The sequence below is a fragment of the Castor canadensis genome, chromosome 8, assembly GCF_047511655.1.
Source record: "Castor canadensis chromosome 8, mCasCan1.hap1v2, whole genome shotgun sequence".
Lineage (NCBI taxonomy): Eukaryota > Metazoa > Chordata > Mammalia > Rodentia > Castoridae > Castor > Castor canadensis.
This window is the reverse complement of record NC_133393.1, coordinates 108,421,712-108,440,715: the sequence shown is the minus strand read 5'-3', so window position 1 is coordinate 108,440,715 and position 19,004 is coordinate 108,421,712. Positions and strand designations below refer to the sequence as shown.

Genomic DNA, 19,004 nt, shown 5'->3' with positions numbered 1-19,004 from the left:
GCTTGCTTCTCCTGTTCTCTTGATCCACATGGCATTCTCTTTTTAATTTCTTGTTGTCTTCTCAATCTCTGTTTCTAAGGGAAGGGGGAAATTTTCTATTAAAAAAACCCCATGTTCAGTTCAAATCATATAATCTATTGGAAATTAGGTAGAGGAGCCATATTCTCATTTCCTACTTTTTTTCATTTAACTTCAGGCCATCCCTAGAAATAATATAAAATAGTGTGGTGTGTGTGTGTGTGAAAGAGAGAGGGAGAGAGAGAGAGAGAGAGAGAAAGAGAGAAAGAAAGAGAATTTACTGGAATCAAAGGAAGAAGCAAGTAAATATTGACAGACTGTACATGTCTCCTGTCCTGATAGAGCTGACTAGCTGGTTGGAAAGGTAGTGATCTGGATATTTTTAACTCAGATCATCATTTTCTATGGTGGGAGTAAACACAAGGTACTATGGGTGTTAGTTACTAAGTCATGTGTTTTCATGGATTCTGGCAAACTCTCCTTTGTTGACCAAGTATGTCCTTTGCCTGAACCCAAATAGCTGAAATCCTGTCTGTGGAAGTGCTCTTAGCTTAACACTTCACTCTGAGAGAGCACAGTGAGTGAAACAAATCCTTCATTAGTACTGGATTTGTCATTGTGACTTGTCAGTATGATTCACAGAAAGTTATGTCACTTTTTCTGAGCCTCATATTTCTTATCCGTAGAATTGGAATAATATTATTTGACATTTATAAAGATCAAATAAGATAAAATCTAGGGGAGCAGCTTGAAAATTATGGATGGAATTAGTTTTATGATTTATGACAGCATGAATATAAAACAAGCTGGGAAGAAGGCAGGGATGAGAGAGTAGAAGGAAGAGACAATAGTGAATGAAACATAGATAGGAAGAGACAAAAAACCCCCAAAGCATTCTTCTGTTAATCCTTAGTTTTACTTCAAGTCAGTCCTAGTTGAAGATAATAGTTATTTACAAATGCAGATAATTGACCCTAGTGTTAAGGTGGGGGGAGGGAAGAACATCTGGAAAGTATGTGGCCCAGTTGGTATCATAGCTGTACCCGTAGGTATGCCATCTCTTTTTCTTCCAACAGAAACTACGTAGACATCATATAGCTCAGCCCCAAAGGACGCAGTGTGGTTCCAGAAAGCCAAACGGGAGCACATGTGCATGGCTGGCTGAGACAAGTCAGAGCATTTCTAAGTAGTGTGGAGAACAAAACAGATTCAGAGAGCAAGATGATGCCAACTGTGAAGAATTATAGATCAATTCTTAGGGAAATTGAAAAGAGACAGTGTAGCGGGGGTAGGAAGAACAGACCAATGGTGAGCTGTAGTTTGGGAGATTTGCATGAGAGAGAAAAAAAAAAAGTCAGGCCAAAGATCTTCCTCAACAATTCTGGTGACTTCCTTGATGTTTATGGATCAAGTGCGGTGAAGTTCAGCATAGAGCACTGCCCTATGGGCTTGTTTGTACTGGAGGTGTGTGCAGCTGGGGAGCAGGCACTGGAGCTGAAGAAATCAGTTTTCACTACTCACTCACCATTTTTTTGTCTGAGTCTGTGCTGAGCAGTAGAAAAGTTTTGGTTTTACTGTGTGTGTGATCTTGCTCAGACTGTGTCGAGAAGTTGTGCAAACAAGTAGCTAAAAGCGAAGAATCTTTGCCAATCAAAGATTTTAGCTTTTACTAGTAAGTTCTTTGGCTCAGGTATATAGTCCATCTCTATTTTGCTTCTCTCCCTAAACCCATGACATTGCTGGCCCCCAGTGTTCACATTCCTATCCCTCACTCCACCGTACCCATTTCCGTAGGGAAGCAGTATTTGACTTCTATTCTGTTTGGTTTCCCCACCTGTCACTTCTGTTGGAAGAGGGGCAGGGGCAACTGAGAACAGGATGGGATCCTTTGGGCCCCATCCTGCTTCATTCCCTCTGGGCCTGTGAGTGCAGGAAGAGAAGAAAGTCCATGCAAAGCACTTGGTCTGCTACAGATGTATTCAGAGGCTGCAGGAGTTTGGTGATTCTGTCTTTAAATTTGGCTTCTGAGAGTCAACAGTTTCTATTCCATTTGTCTTTTTCTTATAAGTGGCCTTGTCTTTTTTCAAGGACCTCCACAGGCCATCTTTGCCTTCTGGATTATCAATTATTCGCCAGGTCTTTCTGACTGACCACCAGCACTATATGGGACTATGTCTAAGAATTACTTGTCCCCCAGACATCTTAAAGTAGATGACTATTTTTCCTACTCAATTGCCTGAAGTAAAGCTTTTAAAACATGAGTTGTGCCACAGTCCTAAGCTAGGGATAACTAAATCTTAGCCATTGGTGGTTCAAGTGTTTTGGGGCATTGCCAACCTTGCTTCTCACCTCACCAATGTTACTAACCACCCTTGTTGCTGGTGTCATAAGTAGAGTGAATAAATCATAAATGTATAGCTTCATAAATTTATACCTGATATACCCATATAATCAGTCAGATAGACAAACACAGTATCACCACTGTACCAGAAGCCCTTTTCTACTCCGTTTTTGTGTCTAGCCTCCCCCAGAATCCCCACAGGTAACTACTCCTCTGACTCCTAACTTAGAAGTCTGTCTTTGAACTTTCTATGAATGTAATTACAAGGTTTGCATTTTTCTATTTGCTTTTTTCCCCAACATATGTTCCTAAGAGTCATCCTTATAGAAACACGCAAAAAAAATTTATATATATATATATATATATATATATATATATATATACATAAAATCATTGCTGTGTAGTACTCTAATGTATAATCATAGGGCACTTTATGTATATATATATATAAAATCATTGCTGTGTAGTACTCTAATGTATAATCATAGGGCACTTTATTTTAATATTTTCAGTATGGGGCTATTATGAACAATGCTGTTATGCAAATTTTGTGCATGTCTCTTGGTAAACAACCTCATTTTTGTTGTGCATGTGGCTAGAAACTGAATATGGAGTTACAGAATTCAGCTTTAGTAGATACAGCAAAAATATTTTTCTAAAGTGGTTGTACAAAATTTTACTCCTTTAGATAACTTATAAGAGTTCCTTTTGCTCTAAATGTTGGCAACAATTACATCATCTATCATTTTCATTTTAGTCATTCTGGTGAATGTGTGGGCTTTTCTTCTTTTTTGGCAGAGAAAGGAGGCTTATTAGGTGGCATGGGCACGCCACAGAAAGACGGCTTTTCAATCCCTCTTCAGGGTATAGACATGAACGCTATGTTTAAATAGACAAAGAATTGGGGACAAGGGGAGAGAGGTTTGTACAATTTATTAGATTGTCTTGGTCACAGTGTGCCCCAGTAGATCGTTACCTCAGTCCTTGCTTCTGGAGGGGTTCCAGAGCAGTTATTATTGCTGGTCAGAATGAACAAGTCATTGTTGCCTGGTTGATGGTCTGTCCTATGAGTCGCTCTCATTTCTTTCCTTGGAAGATGTTTCTTTCATCCCTCCTTGTAAACATGCTATTGGTAAGTCCTGACCTTCCTGGATTCTTAGGTGACTACAGGGGGGAATGGCTCAGAGCAAAGGACACAGATGAAAAAATGGAGGCAGGGATGCCATGTTTTTTTGTTTTTGTTTTTGCTTTTAATTAATTCATTGGTCCAAGTAAGAGATCAGTGCTTTTCAGTAAAAGAAGTTTAAGTACCTACCATAATGTCCCACTTATGTTTGAGCATCCCTCAATCTTGATGAAATTAGGATGTTGGCCAACCTGGCTTTGCAGGATTTTTGGTCAGTTATAAACTAGTACATAGTTTATAAGGGGGAAAAATTGAAATAGATGGAGAATATAAGTCAAAAGAACCCATTGTTTAACCCTAGAAGCACCATTATAAACCAGAATATAAGAAGGAGCCTAAGAAGGAGTCAATGTCAGAAGACATCAAAGCCTCAGCCAAAAATATAAGTTTGCCTACTGTTAGAGGTAGCTAGAAGGTATTGAATGTTCAGTAGCCACATATAAGAACACTTTAAAAAAACTTCTTGGCTTTCACTACATTTGGAGAGGTTGGCACAAGTGACTCCATTTGGATTTTGATAATTTTCCTTCTTGTGTGAACAGTTTTTTCCCTGTGAGCTGCTTGTCTCTGAATAGTTTTTTCTGAAACTATCTGCCAAATTAACCACCCTGTGGTTTTTAATCATCCCTTGTTGCTGGGATGAACTTTTTCCCAGATGGTCTGATCCCATGTTAGAGGGGAAGTGACAGGTCAAGTGGAAGTCAGTGCCAATAAGATACTTTTGTACAAATTTAGGCATCTGAGTGGTTTAGAAGGAGTGATTCTTAGGCTGGGCTCACCTGGAGTCCATTTTTAAGTTTAATTCTGTCTGTCCTATAGGTGATACCTTAGCATCTCAAAAATGATGCTCAGGTTGTTATTGTTAGATGTTGTACTTTAAGGGTTAGAATTCTGAGCCTGTAGAGTCCAAATGTTCATTCAGTGCTGGTCAAAGTGGAAAGATAAGAAAAGGTCCCTGGTATAAAAGTAATTCCAGCAGTTGCATGGAGCCAATTCAATCTTTCCTTTCCATTCAGGGTTGACTAGCTGTGAGTGGCTTATGCACAAAGTGCATTTTCTCTTGGTGTTGTTATCCAGCTGTAAAGAAGGACAAGAATGTTTTTGCCTTTTGTATGTTAGAGAGTGGCTTTGAAGACAAGAAGAAATAAGAAGGTTTTTTTTTTTTTTGGTAAATATTCAGTTGTCCCTTCACCTAAGAGAACAATTATTAAGTGTCTACTAGATACAAGGCACTGTTTGAGGACCTTAATAAATGAAATGGTAAAAGATAATTATTTCAACAAACTTCAGTCATCTGTGCTTATAAATCATTCAGTCATCCAACTAGAACTTACTGAGGGCTGATGAAATCCTAAGGGCTGTGCCAGGTATATGAAGTAGGTGCTCTATGAAACTGATATTATAGTTATGAATGAATAAGTGAATGAAAAACCACTGCTATCCAGTACCCTACGCGTAACTTTTTGTCTTTGCAGTGTTTCTTAGGCAAATCTTACCCAAATAATTTTCTTACATCTACTGCCTTCATAAACTGTACATTTTAATAAATGATTCCACTTGCCTATGACTGTATCACTTTTGCTACTCTTCCCTGTTATAACCTGTGAAATATTCCAAGCACCATATCCAACCAGTTCTTAAAATGAATTCTCCCCTAAATCCTCTCATTCTAATACTTCTACTTTCTCTGAAGGCATGTCAATTAACTACATGTTGAGCACCTCTTATCCAAAAATCTAAAATTAAAGTGTTCCAAAATATGAAAATTTTGAGTACAAACATAATGTTACAAGTAGAAAATTCCACATCAAATGGGTTATAGTCAAAATGTAGGCACACTAAATATATTGTATAAAATTACCCTCAGGCAGGGTATGATGGTGCACACCTATAATCCCAGCACTTGGGAGGCTGAGGCAGGAGGATTATAAGTTCAAAGCCAGCCTAGGCTAAATGGCAAGACTGTCTTAAACCAAAGCAAAGCAAAGCAAAACAAAACAACACAAACAAACAATCCCAAACCAACAAAATAAATTTACCTTCAGGCTATGCATATAAGATGTATTTAAAGCATAAATAAATTTGTGATTAGATTTGGGTCTTATCCTCAAGATATCTTATAATATATATGCAAATATTTCAAGATTTGAAACCCTAACCACGTGTGGTATCAAAGTATTTGAGATAAGAGACACACCACCTATAATATAAGTACAGGTTAAATTCAAGATCTTTTTCTGAATGTAGTACTGAGGTTTGAACTCAGGGTCTTGCACTTGCTATACCACTTGAGCCACACCCACTGCCCCGTTTGTTTTTCAGATAGAGTCTTGAGCTTTTTGTCTGGGGGAGGGTCTCAGACGCTGATCCTCTTACCTCTGCCTGTGATCTTCCCACCTCTGTCTCCTGCTTACCTCTGTTTGCAGGTGGGCACTACCATACTCAGCCCAAATTCCAGTCCTTTAATCAGTATTTAGGTACAATCACTCTTCTCTCTTAAAAGCAAGTCCACTTCAGGATTACTGCGGAGTAATCCTAAAGCTAATATAACACAATGTTAGCCATTTTGCATTTTTAAGTATTAAATGGGGGTCTAAGAACTCCTCCTTGGAAAAATATTGCAATGGCAGCAAAATAGATGTTATAGAAGAAAATATTAGTTTACTTGGTTGTAAAAATTTAGAAATAATAATGGAACTGCACTTCATTTAAAACATAAATTTCTGCCTTGTGCCTGATTCAGATTGATCTCTTGCCCAACTAACCCAAATGTGCAATACTTTCTCCTAAGTATAAGCCTTTGAGTTAGGACAGTGACAAAGAAAAGAGAAAATGGGCACTTTCTGAGGACTGATCTTTGTGATGTCTTAATCATGTTAATTGGAGCTAGGTTTGATTATTCATATTTTTAAAAGTTCAACAGGATTGTGAGAATGTGAGAAATGTTTGGTGTACTTGGTCCACAATTCTCCCCTCAGATGTCTGGAACAACCATACTAAGATCCATAAGGGGTTTTTTTTTTTGGGTCCATTTTTACTGGGTTTTATGTAATCTTTTCATACATGTATAGAATGTATTTTGAAGATCCACAGAGTTTTGAATGTAAATTTTTCAGATTTAAAAAAAATGTGTAACCAGTGCCAAATGATGTGAGAAGCAATAATCCTGAAGCTGATTTGAGGACTGGGATAAAACATTCACAGGTATTAGTTAACGGTGCCTTTGAATTTCTGGTGATATAAGCAAGTGTCAGTTATGATTTTTAATGCTTATTTACTAGTCAAAATAACAAATGAAAGAGAAGATTGGGATGGAACTATGGACTTTAAAAATGCTGCTAGAGGGTTAATATTAGGAAGCCAATGTCAAATTCTGTTTGCTCCAGAGGAATTTGCATAAGCATACAAGTCTCTTTCTTCCATCTTGTAAACTGATACCAGCACTTGGAATTTCTAGAGAGGAAAATATATCTATTTTTATTCTGACACATTTTCATGGATGCAGTCTGCTTTTTAACATGTGAAACAACACTTATTTCAAGATCTGGTCCTCAGGAAGAAGGGAAAAGTGGCACTGGTTGATCAATGTCTTTGTGGGCAGGATGTGGCAGAATGAGATGGGTATGATAGAAAGTTGTTTGTATACTGTCAGGGTCAGTTTAGAGTAGAACTGGAAGTGAAAGGAGTTTACGTCTGGAAATGCCAGTCTTTAGCTTTGGGTTTTTTTTTTGGTACTTCTATTCCCTTCACCCTAATGACTCTGAAAAGAAGCATTTGCTTTTCATGTTCTCAGGAGATGAGACTCCCATTGGTCTCTTTCTCCAAGCCCACTTGGTACTCATTCACATCAAGGTGAAAATGATTAATAATAGCTCAATATTTTACTACTCCTATAAAGTGACCAGGAATTAAAACTGAAGCACAAAGCCTTAAGGGATAAAATTTTGAAATGCTATCAAAGGGCATAAGATTTTAGGAGAGTTCAAATTATAATGAGTTCAAGTTACAAAGATGTTAATTTTCCTCAAATTAGTTTTTAAATGAATTGAGAAAGCAATAAAAATTTCTGATGCATTTTCCATGAACTTGACTTATTTATTATAAAATTAATTAAAATAAACGTGGAAAGGTGCATGAATAGCTAAGTCAGTCCTGGAAAAGCAGACCAGAGAGGGTAAACTTTCTTGTCTGGTTATAAAGACACTTCTCAGTAATAAAATATTGTGGAACTGATTTAAGAATAAGAAAATAAATGGGTGTAGCAAAATAGAGATCTCAGAGATAGTTGCTTTTACGTATTGGAAATTCACATATAATAAAGGACTGTTTCATATATTGTACTGGGAAAACTGACTTATCATTTGGAGACAATTAAAATGATTTCCTAGCTTCCATCATCTAAAAATGCATGAAAGACCTAATTATAAAAAGCAAAACTACTGAATAAATGGAGGATAAGATCGAAGAGTATCTTTATGATCTAGGGATGGGGTGGGGCTTTAAAAGAAAGTCTTAAAATGTAAAAAAACAGGTAATAAAAGATGATGTCTTAGATGATGCCCAAATTAAGTTTTCTGTTCAACAAAGGCCAAATAGACAAGGTTAACAGATAGAACACAAATTGGTTGTACGCCTGTAACCAAAATAAGGAGCAATATCTAAAATAGATAGGAAGCTCTTACAAATTGACAAGAATAAAAGACTAAAGCTCACTAGAAAAAAATTGGCAACTAATATACACAGTCAATTTGTGAAAAGGTAGCTACAAGTGTATGAAGGAAAATGCAAGTTTAAACAATAGTAAGATAGTTTAGATCTCTAAAAGCTTACAAAGTTAAAGCTGAGTTACAACAAGTGTGGATGGGAAACAGAGAAAGTTTATGCACTTATGTGAGAGACTAGGCTAATACTGATTTTTTTGTTTTTAGAATGACCTGGCTATATATAGTAAAAGTTGATAAACTTATCCTTAATCCAGAGTACCTACTACTGGGTAAATATTTCAAAATTATTCACAAAAATACCATTAAAATGACTTGGATGAAGTTGTTGAGTGCTGCAAAGTCTGTTTAGTGAGCAACTGGAAGCAGTGTAGGTGACCAGCCCTGGGGAAATGAAGAAACAAAATGTGGTGGCTACACCTTCTAGAAGGTCAAGTTGGAAGCAGGGGCTAAACACACAGCAGCATGGATAGATGGGAAGACCCCTATGCTGAATGAAAAAGAAAAGAGAACCATTCCCATAGAATAAAAATACCTATACACACTGAATAATGCTATGTGTTTTATAAGGATGCATACATATTCAGATCCACATATCAAATATGTATGCATTATGGCCATAACCTATGACAGGGAGGAGTGGTGGTGGGTGTCAGGTGGGGCGAGAAGGAGACTAATGAGGATGGAAACATGCACACACATGCACACACATGCGGAACAATGAAGATGTGCATTGGACAGAGAAGTACGATGCATACAAAACTTTTAATCTGAGAAAACAAAAGTCTTCCTTGTCCTGAAGAGATTTGGATTTTGAAAAACCATTTCCAGTTGTGGATCTTTAAGCCTCAGCCAATGAATTATTCATTCAGCCAACAAATATTTATTCATCATCTGCTAAATGCCAAGCACTATTCTAGGTGTAGGGATGGTATAGTGAATAAGACAAAAAAAGCCGACCTCTGGTTTGGGGATTTTGGTTGCCTCTTCCTGGCACTAGACTGGGTAAATTGTTGCCTAGATCTAAGATCAATGATGGGTATGGTCTGTCTGGGCCTATGGATCGTGGTGCTGGGGCTGCACTTCACCTGGGTGGCTACAGAAAAGACTTGAAAATTCACAAGTGAAGAAGACCTTGTGATCTGAAATTATTCAGCACACACATATGTCTCCTGTTGTCTTTTCATGGGAACAGCTATATGTTATAGCTATATTTATGTTATATATTATACATTTATGTTAATATATACTATAGCATTTTTTTGAGACTACTGCTCTCATTGTTCAGAAATCTACATGCAGCCCTAGAGCAGATTTTTCACTTTAGGAGTTTTAGCTAAGTTTGTGAAAACCCAAGCTCTTGGCTCTAGTGGCATTGCCTTATAAGTAGTTGAACCACTGGGGGATAAATGAGAGATATATTGCTGCTATTAGAGAATGCTCTTGGACTGGAAGTGTGGCTAAATGGTAGAGTGCCTGCTTTGCAAGCATGAAGCCCTAAATTTAAACCCCAGTTCCACCAAAAAAAGAAAAGTGACTAAAGAAAGCTTTTTTTTTTTTGGCATTGTGTTTTTGTTTCAAAGCTATTTATTCCCTATTGGGGAACAAAAATGAAATTGATAAGTAGTATTAGGTGAAACTCCCGATGTTAGACTGCTATAAAATCAGTCCTCAAATCAATTCTACGCTCCCAAGCCAGTAAATTATTTAAATACATAGATCTACATGTCCATTCTATATGCTTTCACTATACCTTTCTATGTGTGTAGCCCTGTTGTATTAGAGTTACAAAGATGAAAGAGAGACTTTCCTCAAAAATAGAGAATTCTGTGATGTCAAAATTTATTTTCTCATGGGAACAAAGTCATGTGTGCTTGTTAGTTTCTCAGGCAAACCAACAAAAGTCTATTTAATCCATAGAATAGCCTAAATCCAGTGCTAATATTACTATACAGAGCTCTGGGCAAAAACCAACTATACTTCATACAATAGAAAATCAGATAGGAAGAGTTTCTTCATTTTTTTCTTGGGCTTATGAACAACCATAAGAAAATGTCTGGGACAGGTCTGGATTTTTTTCTTTTCTTTCTTTTTCTCCCTCCCTTCCTTCCTTCCTTCCTTGCTTCCTTCCTTCCTTCCTTCCCTCCCTCCCTCCCTTCCTTCTTTCTTTTCTTTTCAGTGGTACTAAGCATTAAATTTAGGGCCTTGCACTTGCTAGGCTGGTGCTCTATCACTTGAGCCCATCTATCAGCTCCTGTCGTGTTGGTTGTTTTTGAGACTGGGTCTTGCTTTATGCTTGTCTGGACCATGATCCTCCTATGCTTCCCCACATAGCCAAGCCATTGGTTGAGATGGGGTCTTGTGAACTTTTTGCTTGGGCTGGCCTTGAATGGCAATACTTCTGATCGCTGCCTCCCAAATAGCTAAGATTACAGGCTTGAGCCACAGTGCCTCACTTAGTTTTTCTTTTAATTTAGAAAAAGTATTTTATTTTTAAATTGACAAATAAGTATTATATATATTTATGTTGTACATTATAATATTTTGATATGAACATATATTACATATATTACAGCTAAATTGAGCTAGCTAGCATGTACATTACCTCACATATTTTTTTGTGATAAGAACACCTAAAATCTATTCTTTGAATAATTTTCAAGTATATATTCTGTGGTTATTAACTACAGTCCTCATGATGTACAATAGATTTCTTGAGCAGTATTCCTCCAATTGAAATTTTAGTATTCTTTTACTAACGTCTTCCCAGCCTCTTGCTTCCATCCCAGGTCAACTACTATTCTACTCTCTGAGTTCATTTCTATATTCTAATATGGAAGATCGTGTGGTTTTATTCACTCTTGCCTTCCCTTCTGAGTCTTTCTCCTTCCCAAATGCTCAGTGTCTTCATGCTGTTCTGATTCTTCTCTTCGTGCCTTTCTCAGGTCTGTGACATCTTTCACTGAACAAGATTCTACATTGATTTCTAGTTTTCTTCAACAGCCCTGATCTTAATTAGTTATGAGGAGAAAAATGTGATTGAACTAATTTTCACTCCTTCCCACAGCAAGAGATTCTTGCATTTTGATAACTGTCCTTGCTCTGTGTGCCCACACTTGGGAAGGTTCCAGTATAGTTTTTGGGTGTTATTTCTGATTCAATGTATTATTAATAATTTAAAATCAGCATGCAATCACTTTCTTCCCAGATTCTCTTCTTCAAATGTTCATCTACATAATCAGAGCTACTGTGAAATTGTTTAGAACTAATATTTTGAGATTTGTGTTGTTTAGAATTAGTGTAGATAAAAATTCAAGATGAATTAGTGTGTATGGTATTCTTTTATTAAAATACATGTTAAAAATGATGGTTAAATTGTCCAGCACTCATGTTCCCAAACTTAAATTGATATTGGTTGTAATTCCATGTATAAAATTTCCATGTATACTCCTACCATAATTATTTTCATAACTTAAAAGTAGTCTCAGAATGGGAAGAAAACAGTGAGTAGATGAACCGCAATGTTATTTTGAAACATAAGCATAGTTTAGGATTCACCATATTAAAAAATGAGATAAAATTATTTTTAAAATTGGAATGATCTTTAAGTTTGCATTACTGCTGACTTGAAAGCAGAGGATATAGGACATGGGTCCTTTATTTCTGGTCACTTCTAGAGATAAAAATCTATGAAGCTGGTAGGAAAATGAGTCCGTGACCAAAATGTTTACTCAGTTACTATAGGAGATCAAAGAATATTATACTAAATTGGAATCTACCAAGACAAAGCAATTTTTTTCTTCGAAAAATCTATAGTGTTTAGACAATTTCTGGGATTTATTTGTAAAAGCACCCTCTGAGCCCTAATAGTGACGTCTTAGGGAAACACTTTCATCTCAAGGTGGGAAGGATAGGAGGTGGTGCTTTGTGGGCTCCTATGGTGGTTAGGTAGTTCTCAGAAGACAGTACTGGAAATTAGATAATTGCTGATGTCATATTTTTCGCAACACAAAAAATTTAGTGTCCTGGGGGCTATAAAAGCAGCAGCTACTACCTTTCCTATCACAAGCAGAATCGTCCAAACAGGTAAGCATTCAGCAAGCCAGTATAATTCATTAGCCTATTTGGTATGATGTTTCTTGTTTAATTTGTTTCCCTCATGTTTGCCTTTTGTTCTCTTGGTACCAGGTTCTTCTTTCTCAGTCACCAATTGTTTAAGTTGGAGTTGTCTGTGATGGCTGCTCTACAGAAATCTGTGAGTGTTTCCCTTATGGGGACCCTGGCCGCCAGCTGCCTGCTTCTCACTGCCCTGTGGGTACAAGGGGGCACAGCGGTGCCCATCAGCTCCCACTGCAAGCTTGATGAGTCCGACTTCCAGCAGTCCTACATCACCAACCGCACCTTCATGCTGGCCAGAGAGGTACGCATGCCAGCATCCTCTTTCTCATCGTATTTACACGGGCCCAGACATTTTCTTTGAAGAACGTCGAAGTTCTTTAGCAACCTATCATTTATTCCAACAAGTACAGAATTTTCTGTCTCCTCAGAGGCTTTTTGAGGACCCAATTTTATCATAATTCCTTCCATTTTAGTCTTTAGAGTACAGAGAGTGAGTTTTATCTGAAGAGGAGGCACTAAATAGCCCTTCTGATTAGTAACCTTTTCTTTACTCCTCTGTTATCATTTTAAACTCAGAAACACAGCTGAATTCTGTCTTTAATTTTAATGAGATTGCTCTGGGGGAAGGGAAGGTGCATATCTCCACTTACAGGTTTTTCTTCTATCTCCTCAATGTCCAGGCACTTAGTCTTTTCTTCTCTTCCAGGCTAGCTTTGCAGATAACAACACAGATGTCCGTCTCATTGGGAAGAAACTGTTACAAGGAGTCAATGTAAGCTAGCATTCTCATGAACAGGGCACTGAGCCATCCGTGATTAGTTGGCCCAGTGGACAGGTCTTCTGATATGAGTCCCCTAATATGACCCCTGCTGCCTCTCCTCTACCTGCAGATGAGGGAGCATTGCTATCTGATGAAGCAGGTGCTTAACTTCACCCTTGAAGAAGTGCTGCTGCCCCAGTTGGACAGATTTCAGCCCTACATGCAGGAGGTGGTGCCCTTCCTGGCCAAGCTGAGCAGCAAGCTGAGCCCATGCGTAAGTCCTTCTCTTAGTTGCATCCACCCCACTCCCAGCTGCCTTCCTTCCCTCCTTCTTCCATGTAGAGCTCTTTTCCCCACTGTCTCTTGCCCCAGCTCCATGCTGCCAGTGAGAAGGGCCTCCACAACACTATCATCAGGAATCAATCCCAGGGTGATTGTTTTGACTTTGAGACATATTTTTGAGTTTACAGTGGCACGTGGGGTCTAGCAGACAAGTGTACAGAAACCTCATTGTTTGTGTGTGGAAAGACAGCAACTCAGATTAGAAAAGAAGTGGAGGAGAAAGAAGGGAATGGGAAGACTTAATGGTGGTGGATAGGTAAAAGTGCTCCCCTTTTGATGTCGTGGGAAGTGACAAAATCAGAAGTGTGAGAACTTGATGCTTCTGAATACTTAAAACTATGAAACATGTCTGGAGCAGAGGCAAAATGAAGGGGATCTGATATTTATTGAGAAGGACCTAACTGTTTTCATAAGATACTTTATGCACAGTTCTTGTTCTGAGCTCAAAATTTTGATGAGGTACACTTAGGGTTTTGTTCCTGTCAGAATTGGGAAAAAAACCCACTCTATTCTTGCCACAATTTAAGCCTCAGTAGGATTTCCCAGAGTTGAAGAGAGATCCTTTGTAAGAGAAGTACCTGGATTTAGGTGTCCAAGAGAATGCAAGAATTAAAAAAATCTAGGTCATTGGTGAAATCTAGGTCATTGTGGGTAAAATTACTGAGCACTTCCACTCCAGGTAAATTGTCATGTGCCTCAGATGGGTGCTGAGGTTCATAAAGCTTCTGCACACCAACATTAAACTAGTTACTCTTGTTTTTGTTTTGTAGCATACTGGGGGTGACGATCGGCATATACAGAAGAATGTGCAAAAGCTGAAGGACACGGTGAAAGAGGTACCGTTGATGTATATCGATGCTAAGTCATCCAATAGGAAAGATGAATGTCTTCCTTTCTTTGCTTTCTTCCTCCCCTTTGTGTTATTTTACTTGATTCTATTATTTGATTGATTACTTAGGTACATGTATATATATCTGTGTCTACATATATCTAGAAACCAATTTCTAAATTTAGAAATCATAAAATTCTAGAACTAGCAGGGAACTTAGGTCATCTAGTTTCATTATCTTATGCTTTGAGAATGACCAGTGGCAGAGCTAGGGCTAGAATGCAGGTCTCTGATTCCCAGCAGCTCTATGTGTTAATTTTAGTATTATTAATAATTCCTAGGGAAATTTCAGGTTCCCATTGACTCATCTAATCTGCAGAAGTACTTGTTCAAAACTGGAAAAGTGCCTGGTTGCAAACTTATTAAAGCAATTTTTGAAGCCATTAATTTAGAACTCTAAAACTTGGAGAACAATAACAAAAGAGCTGAACTGCATAAAGAATGAATTTCTAGAATCACTGATACTTATATTTTAAATGATCATAATAGAGTACCAATAACAATTTATTTTAGTATAAAAGCAAGAGCAGGTAATCTCTGATTTTTTTACATGGTTTCAAATAGAGTGAAAATATAAAGTGACAGATTTATATAATGCAAGGGAAATCTGAATTGGAAGTCTTCTTTTCTTCCCCTCTTTTTTCACCTTCCTTTCTATAGAGTTACTTCCTTTACTCCCTCACTACTGTGAGCTAGTGTACATTTGTAAGTGACTAAAACCATTATGTGGCCTATTTGGGGAAAGAATACAGTGGGAGACTCAGACTAGCAAGTATGACTCATCCCAAAACCAGAGGGGTGATTGGTAGTAGTGAAAGTGATGCTCTCTGCAACCAGGTGTAATTAAATACTCAGAAACAAGAAGACTTTAGTTGATGGAATTTTCACTAACACACTCAATTCAGTAACACCTCAATTTTTCCTCTCTTCTACCTGAAGTTTTAAAAAATTCTTCCTGAGCAGAGAGCATGACGGTTTCTTCCTTTGATTATTGAAGGCTTTGTAGTTTTTCACTGTGAAGTTCAATTCTCTTTTTAAAGACTCTCACCTAGACACATAGGCTGAATGTTAGCATGCCATATATAAGACATGCTTTGTGCATCTTGTTTGAGAAGTTCCTGATTTCAACTTACCTTGTTGTCTTTAGAAAAATGAAGTGTGAAAGGGAAAAATCTTACAGGAGATGAGAACTCTGTATAAAAACAGATTTAATCCATTTTGAGGGAATCAATTTTGATTTTTACAAGAGGTTGCATTTGAAATAGTGATTTAAAAAATAGTGATTTTTTTTTCCTCTGTGGCTCCAAAAAGCATAGGCAAGAGAGAAATATTATTCAGAGAAAGCTCAATAGGAGGAGGAACTGGTCAGAGCTGTCTGAAATGGGAGGGCTGTCATGGGAGGTATTAACTGCCTGTCATTGGAGTTGAAAGCTGAGAGCAGACTGTGTGTAGTAGAGGTAGGGCAAGATAAGCTAAGACATTCTTTATACTGTCATGAGCCTTTGAGATATAAAATGATATCTTTTGTCATTATATCAGAGGAAGTACAGAAAAGTAGTATGGGGGAAGAAAGCAGAGAAAGGAGAACGAAACATAGAGGATAATGATGAGAGGATTTTTCTTAGAGTGACTTAAAGAAAATTAATAGATTAGGTGAATTTCAGAGGAGAATGCTTTGGACTTGAATTTTGGTTTTCTTTTCCTCTGACTTTGAAATCCTCTTCTGCATTCTTTTTGGAAGGAGGAGAAAAGAACCTGTATCTGGCCTTTTACTAATTACAGCAACTGCAAAGGGCATATTTGGTATTTCCCTACAAAAGTCGAAACTTATTTGTTTTTTTCCTTTGTCAGGCAAGTGGGAACAGAAAAAGCCTCAATGCATTGGTAAATGGTTTTGATTCAAGGCTGCTTGAGCTGAGTTGTTATTAATTAGTTGATCTTAGACAGTTGAGGGGCTTTGTGGTAGGGCAAGTCATACTGGGTAGAACTCAGGATCTCTGGGTCCCAACCTGGCTTCAGAGTGGTTGGTCTGGTTAGGAGCTGGGCAAATCTCTTTCTAACTTTCCTTCCATACCTTCTAAAATTTGTAATTGACAAATAAGTATGTAACTTATGGGTCTAATTGGTGTTGGACCCATGTATGCACACATTGTAAAGATTCAGTCAAGTGATTAACTTCTCCATCAGTAGCTTCATTAGCATGGCATGAAACTGAGATTGAAGCCTATTGGTGTCTTTAGTTCAGATAGTTGTGATTTTCGGGTCTTTGGCAAATCAGGTTATACCCAAGCTATTATTAATTATTAATATTATTAATCTTTTACAAAAGGTTGAAACTTGGTTTCTATGCCCAGCAAGCTAATCATGCCATCTCCCTCTAACTTATTGCTCCTTCGAAAACATGGCACAAATGCTCAAATATGTTTGTATTCTTATTTTCACAGCTTGGAGAGAGTGGGGAGATCAAAGCAATTGGAGAACTGGATTTGCTGTTTACGTACCTGAAAAATGCCTGTGTCTGACACAGGAAAGCTAGAAAATGAATAATGAATTCTTCTTGCCTTTTAAAAATAACAATAAGATTTCTGAAAGGATTTTTCTACTAAAAGGAAAATGGGAAGTCAAACTCCATCATCATGAACCCTTGCTAAGCTTAAGGAAATCAATGTCACTTTTGTCAATAAGATCAAAAAATAGGCCTGCCAACCATAGACATTTATTGATAGCATTTTATTATAACTGGTGTTTTATATAACAGAAAATAGTTTTTAAAGCCACTGTTTATTTTCACAAAAAGGATTACTTCCCATTCCTCTAGAAAAAAATCCTAAATAACTTCATTTCCATAATCAATCCTTTATATTTATAAATTTATTTATTATAAGTGTGCATTTATTTATGCCATTTATTAATATGGATTTATTTATAGAAATATTGTTTGATATTGTTATTTGAGTATAAAACTAATATTAATATTTATGATAATAATGATGGAAATATGTTTATTTGACTTCAATAAACACATGGATACCAGAAATCTTGTGTCATTGTGACTTTCCTCCTTTAATATGATTAATATCATCATCAAATCATTCTCATGACTTTATGCTTGACTCAAGGAAATGAGTATCAGTACTATTATTAAATGACCAAAGTTTAGATCTAGAATGGTTCCTATAGGCCCATATGTTAAAAGCTTAGCACCCCAAATGACGCTATTGGGAGTGGTAGAGCCTTTAGGAAGTGGGTCCTACCGGGAGGTCTTCATGTCTTTGGAGGAGTGTCCTTGAAGAGGGTCAGCTGTCTGATTTTTTCCTTCTCTAGTCCCTTCTACCTTCTCTTTCATCCAAGCCCTGATGTGAGTGGCTTTGCTCTGTCATGTGCTCTCCACTCTGATATGTTGCCTTGCCATAGGTCCAAATGCAATTGGATCAATTGACCATGGTCTGAAACCTCCAAAACTAGGACCCATAAAAAACCTTTTGTTTTTATAAGTTGGTTATTTCAGATATTTGTGATAGTGACAAAAAAATTGACTTACATCCATTTTATAGGTGAGAAAACTGAATCAGAAACTTGTTAAGAAACATTTTAAAACTATAAGTAGTTGACTTTTCTTGAGAAAGGCCTATTTCATTTTAAGGCTGTCTGCTATATTGTCTATGTCAATTTATTATGCTGATTCAGCCGTAATTCTGAAAAAAAAGGTTAACATTGAAAAGAATCCATCTACATTGTTAGCAGTTTGCTGCTAAAATACAATGTTGCTGGGGGGAAATACATGTAATCCCACTGTGGTCAATGAACTATTTTAGTTCTAAATCAGGCCTGTCAGGGAGAGCATTCTTCACTCTTCCTGCAAATTTGGCAAAAAATAATGGGGAAGCCAACCATGTTTGGGGAGTCTTTTCTACCACTGGAGTTTAGCACCGATAGAGATGTCTTAAAGCAGAAGATGGGTAATATGTTATGAAACACACAGAGGGAAAGTCGTGCATCTGTGAAATCTGTACAATGGTGCAGAGAGGAAAGAGCAGAGTAAAGACAAAGGTTGGACTAGCTCTACCTAGAAGGGAGAGAAATGTTACCTGCATTGAAGAGCATTGGTGGATTGCCTTTTCATAGAAGATGAAAGTCAGTAGTCAGGAGTTAGTGGCCAGCCGTCTAATGTGATTCCTTCTCCAAACATTAAGAGTTGTGAGTTTATTCTACAGGTCACTCTCCGTCAGGTTCCCATAGCATTAGGGCAAATGTGGTGTTAGGAGCTGCAGCTCATTCATGGATAAAATGGAGTTAATATTTCAGGGTTTGGGGTCCACATGCTGAGAGATGCCATTGTTGAGAATCTTTAGGGATGATAAAATTATCTCTATTTTTGGGATAAGCCGTTGTTTAGAACTTTTCCTGTTCTTCCAAGTGAGTCCCAGTGCTATGATATTATACTTGTTTTTGGCCAATCTTCTAGAAATTGAACCACAATTGGAAGAATATTTATTCCTTAAATTGGAAGATTTTTCTAAGAGATTTTGAAAACTTCTCCATGATATGAGATGCATTTCAGAAGCAGTTAGAGTCAAACTGTGTTTTCCTCTCCCCAGCCTTGTACATTGAATATGTAAAAAATACAT

At 37.4% G+C, this 19,004-nt stretch overlaps 1 protein-coding gene across 1 annotated transcript; it reads left to right on the top strand.

Annotated features, from left to right (window-relative positions):
* Positions 1-12,493: 12,493 nt before the first annotated feature.
* Il22 (interleukin 22) lies at positions 12,494-16,898 on the top strand. The gene is made up of 5 exons (XM_020152643.2): positions 12,494-12,686; positions 13,092-13,157; positions 13,276-13,419; positions 14,258-14,323; positions 16,821-16,898. Exons 1-5 carry the CDS (start codon positions 12,501-12,503, stop codon positions 16,896-16,898), a joined length of 540 nt encoding a protein of 179 aa, XP_020008232.1. The 5' UTR covers positions 12,494-12,500.
* Positions 16,899-19,004: the final 2,106 nt, after the last annotated feature.